We start from the raw sequence: 8,423 nt of genomic DNA, 5'->3' as shown, positions 1-8,423 counted from the left end.
AAAGTGTCGTTTTTTGTTATCAGCGCTTAGAAAATATTAAAAATATTAAAAATGAGTAGGTGAGCAGATGTGCATTACAAAATAAAATTTTCGATGTGAAATTTAAGAAATTTAAATTAAATGAAAATCAAATTCAAAAACCTATATAACGTTCAATAATGAAGTCAATGTATAGAATTCCTGAAAATAAAACCAACAATCCAACGATAAAATTTGGCCCACCACCATAAAATATTCCAATTGTAATTTAAAAAAAGATCTCCTTTAACAAAAATGTTTACCAAAAAAAAACCTCTGGACAAAAATAAAAAAAGGAAAGAAAACTGAGAAGATAACCAAACAACTTGTCCTGCTCTATTTTATTTCTATCGTCTTTTTTATTTTTACTATTATCAAATCACAACAACACAAATATTTATAAATAATATTTACTAACGTCTCCCCTTATCAAAGTAAGAAAAATTGAAGCAGGTAAGAACAGTAACGAAAGAACGATGTTCTCTCTTTAATGCCTGAAAATCAAGAGAGGGTCAAAAGGCAAAAAGCATAACATTCGCGATAGGAGCATTTTATGGTTGTTGTCCAAATTTGGTCGTTTAATTCTTGGTTTTATTTTTAGGACTTCTATACGTTAATCTTTTATGTCATTCTGATGTTTTTTAGGTATCATGGATTTAGGAGTAAGGAAATTTTGTTTTATTTTTGGAATGGCTCAAACTAGAAGGCTTGTCATGTAGATATACGTTAACAAATAAAATTTGCTATTTTATGGTATTGCTTTTTTGTTATTGGTGTGTAAAAAATAAGAAGAAAGTTAGTGTCAATCAGAGAAAAAATTGTCTTGAAACAAAAGCATCGTCCTCTTGCTTGTTTTGTTGTAAATGACTTGGATATTATTTTTACAGAAACAAAATTATTTGGCTGCAAGACAAGGTGAAGCTTGTTGCAAAAGGCGCAAAAGGCACAAGAAAAAATGTTCTGAGTGCTTTTAGATCACTATATTGCTGAAATCTTTTCTATTAGTCTAATGTCTTTCGATGCTAGATCAAAACTGAAGGTCTTGTCATTTAAATGTGAATTTCAAAATAAAATATGTTATGGTATACTAATGATTTTTTTGGTCAAGGATCAACAAATGAATAAATTTCATTTCTTAGACCGCTATGCTGAAATATTTTATTTTTTAGTTAGATTGTCTTCAAAGATGGATAAATTTGAAGGCCTTGATATTTACATTGTAGATATGCATTAAAAAATAAAATTTGCGGTATAATTGTGTTTTTTTATTAACAGTTGTTAAAACTACTAAAATTTCTTTTCTTTAGACTATTATGCAGAAAGCTTTTCTTTCAGTCTTATTTTCTTGTGGTTCTTGCTGTCATTGCCCATGGAAAGAAGCACAAGGGATGTATGCTAATTGATATTTAACGGACTGCAGTTCTCCATTTTAACTTTAACCCGTTCCAAGTTTAAAACTTTGAATATCTTGATGATTAAAAAATTTTGGAAAATTGTTTATATCATGAAATTGTAACGGGAGAAGCATGAGGGAAAATAATTAATTTGCCTTTTAACACCAGCTGTTGTTGTATTAGTATTTTTTTGTGCAACTGAAATTAAGTATGTACTAGAAGCTGTACAAATGAATAGTTTTTTAACTGATATAAAAAATATTATTTATTATAATATATTACGATGTATGCATTGCAATATATGGTATATTCTTACGATAAGACTTTTAACAAAATAACGCATGGTGCGGCCGGGCATTTGTCCAATTTACGTTATGAGCGCTTACCGAGAAGCTATTAACATAATCGCAAGATAAATGCCCCTCATAAAATTAAAAAAAGTCGCACTCCAGCTCTGCTTTCCGTTATAGTATCCTGTGCTATCCTGAGGTCCTTTCTGTCCGTAGCTCGGTTACTTTTCGGGTTTCGGCGACCATATAAGATACATATTGGAACGACGTAATCGTACAACGTACGACACTGTAATTTTATCGGAGAGGAAGATTTTGCTTGCTCTTGCTGAATAAGCATCGTCATTATACTAAAAACTGGAGGAATTGGTAGAACTGCGTCCAAGAGAATTTATACTGACCGAACTCTGTAATAACATGTTGCTCACTAAACTGCGATATCTACTTCAAAAAAGTGAAGGGTCGATCCTATAACGTAACAAGATAAGAAGTTCAAGGTATGCTGATGAAATGTCTGTTCATTACTTTATTTTGACTCACCATTTATCCCCACTTTTAGGCAAAATCAAACAATGAGAACAAAAATAATTTTCAAATCGTATTTTGAACCTTATATTTTTAATTATTGTAGGTTGGAAAGAACATGGTTATAACTGATTGCATTCGAAGATGACGCCTTTATGATTTCATAAATCATTACTTGCTGAAACCAAGGTTGAATCACATTGAAGTTCAGTGCTATTAGACTTCTAAAAATAAATCATATAAGCACACATTGAGAGACATTACTTTGATTTATGACCGAACTTGTATGGATATTCTTTTGAAAGCTTGAGAAGTTACTGAATTCCTGCTTTGGAATCTTCAAATTTTGGAAAATATAGATAATAAATCAAACAATATTTTTAATATAAAGTTCAATTATCTAGTACATTTTATTATTGAAAAATAATTTTTCTTTTTTATCATTTAGAATTGTAACGTTATAATGTTCTTATAATTGATCAAGCCCTGAAAAAGATGCACATACGTACGTAATTTTCTACTTTAGCTGGATCATTTATAATTTACAGATTGTTATCATATAAACTGATCTACGGAAAGTAGTTAATTGTAGCTTCGCTCTTTATTGTTAAAAATAGATAACATACTATCTTATTAGAGCTGATTGGATATAATAATTATAATTGCAAGTTTTGTGGGTCTCCACTTTCTATATTTTCCTCTTTGAATCGAATGCATTTTTCGTACTAAATAATATAGATTTTCTTTTTGATTTAAGGAAGGGGAACATTGTTTCTTAATATTGTAGATCCCAATCTAACATGTTAAAACTAAGATCGGGAATGAATTTATAATAATTGTCTAACAATAAAAGGTAAAGGAGCCTCAGAGCAAGTTTTACTTCCTGGAAATGTGTTTTTCCTTCTTTGTGTGTATTTATAGTCGTTAGTTTTTCTCATTCATGTACACTTAATCTTCATCATACCAAGTCTAGATATCAGGTAACTTGATGAACAAGTTTAGCTAAGTACAGAGTTTCGTTCTTTCTTATCCTTATCCTGACTTTAAGTAGAGGCTCTAAATACTACTTCAGAGACATGACAAAAATTAATATAAGCTGTCTATTGATACTAGCAGATGACTTCACACATTGGACGAAACATAACTAAAATAAAGAACAGTCATTTTCTTAAATTGATGAATATTTTTTTTCCAGAAACTGAGAAGCCATTATTATGAAGCTTCAGACAAGGCGAATAAGTAAATTATTAAAGCTATCTTCGTAGGGCAGCATGATGCAGCATTTCACATTGCTTCACAAAAAACAGTTTTGATATAACATCAAGTTCGTACATCTTCAGAATGTAAATTTTTCAAATTCACTGTTACGGACATTTTTTTTCGTTCAATGATGCTTTCACATCGAATCGATTTTCCTAATTTAAACAAAGAATTATCTTAGGCAGTTAAATTTGTTGTCAAAAAATGTTTAAATTTTTCTTTTTTTCTTTAGTGATTGTTTCACCATTTTATTATTGACGCATTATATTATAGCAATCAAGGAATGCTAGAATAATTTAGAATGGTTTTATCTTCTTTTTATCCCAATTGTCTTTATCAGAATGTAGTAAGGTATACATACAATTGCAATATTCTACTCGCGATACAGTTCATCACTTAAAAAATCATTTGAGACGTATGGGTTTATTTTTCACGTAACATTTTTTATTTTTTCATAGGGTAATGTGAAAAAGGTCTTGGATAATGTTTTTATATTCTCTCAAACACTTGTAAATTCTTTTAACTACCTTAAAATCTCTAAATTATTTGACTTCCTTGAATTAGTGGAATAGCCTGAATTCTTAGAACTGCCTGAATTCCAAAGACTTCAAAATAATGCAAACAATTCAGAGGAATTCAGAATAAATGTAGGAATTCAATTTTTTATTAATTTAGAGAATTCAAAGAGTTCACAAGGTTTGAAGGAATTCGGTGGATTTAGATATTTCAAGGAATTAAAAATATTCAGGGAGTTGAAGAAATTCAGAATTTTCAAGGGTTTTAGAAAATTCAGATAAATACAAATACTTAAGGAATTCCCAATATTCAAGTAATTCAGGATGTTCAATAAGGATACTAGAGAATTCAAAGAATTTCCGAGCATTAATGGAATAACAGAAATTTACGGAATTCAGAAAATTAAAGGAATTAAATACGCTTGAAAGAATTCAAGTGACTTTATCTAGGAAATTCAGAATATTCGGGGATATCAGAGAATTTAAGGAATTCATAATGTTCAAGGAATTCAGACAATGTAGAGAAATAGAAGATTTCAGAGAAATTTATAATTTAAGAGAACTTAGGGAATTCAGAGATTGCAAGGAATTCAGAGAACGCAAGGATTTTAATCTTTCAGGAATTCAGAGAATGATTGATTTAGAGAAAACAAAGATTTCAGTGAATTCAAGGAATTTTGAGATTTTCATAGAATAATATAAAGATTTGAGCGAATTCAAAGAATCTCAGGGATTTTAAGGAAAGGATTTCAGGTATTTCAAAGAAATTCCAAAATTTTCAGGAATTCAGGGAATGTGCCCAATTTGTATTACTCTAAATACTTAACTCTTAATTTTCAAAAAATAAAAGGAATTTTTAAAATATTTTATGTTTATAAAGCTATGAATTTTTATTTTTAAAGGCTGTAGATGTGATATTGTAGAATTTTGAGAAAAATAACCATTTTTAATATGAACCGTTTTAAAATATGATCAGTAATTTTTTACTTTTAAATGCTCAGTAGTGAAATTATTTAAAATCTTTCAGGCTGAGAATACATTAAAAAATTTGTGTATAACCTCAAGTCTTTGAAAGTGTACAATTTTAAATATTTCTCATTTAAAGTTTCTCATTCGTTTTTAAAAAATTTGAATTGGGATTCTTCCGGTCATTTAATGTTCTTGTTTTAAAATTGTTTGATTTCAAACGTTTATTAAAGCAATTGTGGACACTTCAGGTTGAAATTAATTATTTAACAAATTATTTGTTTTATTTATTTTTTCAATTATAAAATATAATTATTTTCAAACGACGTTTCAATAGATGCTTTAAATTCAAGATTGTTTCCATTTTAAACGACTCCAGTTTGGAATAATTTAAGGTTGAAAGTTGCGAGCTAAAAACTGATAAACAAGAATAAAAAATTGTATACAGTTTTAATAGATCTGAAAGGGGGAAAGTCATAAAACTTTTATAATATTTTAAATAATTCTGCAATTTAATTATTTTTACTGAAACTAATATTAGAAATTAAATATGTTAAAGGTTTCTTTTTTATTCCAAGTACTTTAAACTATAAAGATTTTCTGATATATTATTAGGTAAAAATTACTTATTTTTACACTAATTTATTTCTAAATTTTTACTAATAAAATGAACCAATTAAAGAAAAAAAGCAAAAGCCATTAGATGCGACAAGAATGTATTAGTTTCGAACAGATGTAGGTTATTATTATTGATTATATTAGAAAATCACTAATTTATTGAAACAGTAAGAACGTATTTAATTAATTTCTATTTTACTATAGATGAATTAAAAATTGTAATGGAACCAGAAGTTTGCAATAGAGTGGTGACATCCGATTCTTCGCTCACGAGAATACTTCACACATGAAAACATAATGACTGCAAGTGTTAAGTTAGCCAACGTGACTGAGCTACAAATACCTGGTTCACCAGTTCCGGTTTGGAGACATTTTTCAATCTCTTGAAGCTACAATGTATCAAACTGTAGTTGCAGATTAATGATATATGACAGTTCCCTTTTTTATCTCATCAAAATAGCATGCATATTGTATTATATGTAAAACTTTAGTAAATTTAATATGATATGTTATTAACCTAATTAGATCAACTATAATCTAAATTTGATAAAAGACCATAAAGTGTCTTCTATTCAAAGAATATAGACATTCCAATGTTAAGTAAAAATACTAAACATACTTTTTAGATCATTGTAAATTCCATAGGTTGACGAACTCTGCGATTATCACACTTAACGAGAAGAAAAATAGTTGTGCACAGCATGAAATATTGAAAATTATTATGAACCAAGGACGCAGGGCAAAGAAAAATTATTTGAAAATTTACCTCCGAACCAGAAATTATCAGTCACCATTCCAATCCTTATCCCTCATAAATGGCTTCATTGGCGGAACCACTGTATGCGAAACTAACCGCAATCCGGAAACTAATCAACGGTTGCGAATCGAATCTCATTTTGATGTTGATGCTAATCTACAAGGTCTCAGTGAATCAAAAGTCAACCGATTATGTGTGTCTAAAGTCAAAATTGGACTGCAAATGACAGTTTGGCCTGGAGCCTACGTGAACTATTATTGAAATTACAATACCGGCTTAAGAAGTGTGTATGTACTTAGTTCGCGCGGACGTAATAAGACTGCCTGCTGACTGCAGTAGCACACATTATGCCTGCAAGCGGCGGCAGTGTCAGGGAAGCCCCTCTACCAGGACAGAAGTGAGCACTCTCCTATAGTTCATATAGTCCCGCATGGAGAAATGAGAATGGGTCCCAACTGCAAATGTGTCGAAGCATCTTGGGACTTGGTAGGCACTCCACGGTCATTTCTCCTGTGCCTTCCATGTTCCGTTTTGATTTCGTCACGCGACGCTTCATGCGGCTGCGGCAACAATCACTTTCGATACCGAGAGCTCACCGCCATCCATGTCCGAAATCTTTTTTTAACATTTATTTTACAGTTAAAAGGATGTCAAATACGTGGGGATCCAAGTGATAAGGAACTTATAGAATTGGTTCACTGTGAAGGGTCCTAATTCAAAAGTTTGGATTAAAAGGTTCTGATTCGCATCGGAATAAATTCGGTGACTTGTATATGCATATGATTCCGAATATTTAGTAAACCATTTTTTATTCCAAACCCACCTCCCCTGCGTGATGCCTTTTCCATTTTACTTAGAATGGAGAAAAATACTTTGAAAGACCCCCCTCCCCCCTTCTTGAAATATCACGACTTTTGTGAATGACACATTACAATCAGGTCATCATTGAAAGACAATCGAAATAATTCGATCATCATTCCACCATGATTCATAATGATTCTGTTGTCACTTGATTAATTGACACTCGCTCATGGATAATGATTCATTTCAAATGATTGATTTAATAACATTCTGATACAGTTTTCCATTCTTTAATCAGCAAAATTATTACAAATTTTTCCCTTTTAAGTTCGAATTCATACCGAATGATTTCTCCGACATTTCCAATCATTTCCATTTTTCACGTCCTTCCAAAATATTCCATTTTCATTCTAGTTACTTCAAATGATTATACATAATTGTGACCAAATTTTTATGTTCCCTTAATATATTCTCATTCTGAATTAATTTTGAATGATTCAACATTCGTTTCGCATTGTTTCAAATTCTGAAAGTTTGGAAGAGCTTATGTTGGATTGGAATGGATTTTTTCACATTCAACTATTCTGAGTGCGGGCGAGGTAGAGAGACCAGCGCATGACTACATAAGAGTTGCACCACTAAACCACAGGGTCTTTCGCAGATGTCTGTGATATGAACCTGGCTATTGTCAGGCATTCTGTGTTTGAGAAAAGCAGTGTAATAAATATATTTCTTTTTTTTGAAATTTATAAAAATTAAGTTAGTCTCGAAAAATAAGCACAGTATAAAAAAATGTTATGAATCAAAAGTTTCAAGTTAAACAAATTAACCTGTATATGGGGAGCTTTACTTATCAATTAAAAAAAAAAGCTTTCAGAATAATGTATTAAAAGCGTTTGAATTAGTATTTTATGCTATTCTATTCCACTTAGAATAATGGTAGAAAGCTGAGGTTTTTTCTGAAAATTCCCCTAATTTTTTTTTTACACTTCTCAATTGAAGTGAGTTAATAATTAATTTAAGTTAACAAAATTAATTTCTTAAGATGCTTTTTATTATTTTCAATAATACGAGGTGTGTTCAAAAAATAAGTAGACTTTATGGTTTTCTCAAAAAATATTCATTTATTCCTCAATATTTATGTTGCCTCCTTCAGCGTAACCCCTCTCAGATACATTACACTTGTGCCAACGCTTTTTCCAATCATCGAAGCACTTCTGATAATCATTTTGTGGTATAGCCTTGAGTTCTTTTAGCGATGCAGTTTTTATCTCCTCAA

At 30.3% G+C, this 8,423-nt stretch overlaps 1 protein-coding gene across 5 annotated transcripts in view; it reads right to left on the bottom strand.

The window, feature by feature from the left end:
* LOC117181704 overlaps positions 1–8,423 on the bottom strand; it is a 176,966-nt gene that overhangs the window by 146,747 nt on the left and 21,796 nt on the right. For 3 of the 5 annotated variants that reach the window (XM_033374636.1, XM_033374639.1, XM_033374640.1), the window contains exon 1: positions 6,353–6,642. The exons of the other annotated variants lie outside the window; for them this stretch is intronic. Coding sequence is in view for 1 of the 3 variants with exons in the window: in XM_033374640.1 (XP_033230531.1) it covers positions 6,353–6,380 (28 nt within the window). In the remaining 2 variants the exon portion in view is untranslated. Of the gene's footprint in view, positions 1–6,352; positions 6,643–8,423 lie in introns of those variants that run through there. 5 annotated transcript variants of the gene reach the window in all.

This window comes from Belonocnema kinseyi, chromosome 10, assembly GCF_010883055.1.
Source record: "Belonocnema kinseyi isolate 2016_QV_RU_SX_M_011 chromosome 10, B_treatae_v1, whole genome shotgun sequence".
NCBI lineage: Eukaryota > Metazoa > Arthropoda > Insecta > Hymenoptera > Cynipidae > Belonocnema > Belonocnema kinseyi.
The sequence above is the reverse complement of the archived record's forward strand: the minus strand, read 5'-3'. Positions and strand labels throughout refer to the sequence as shown.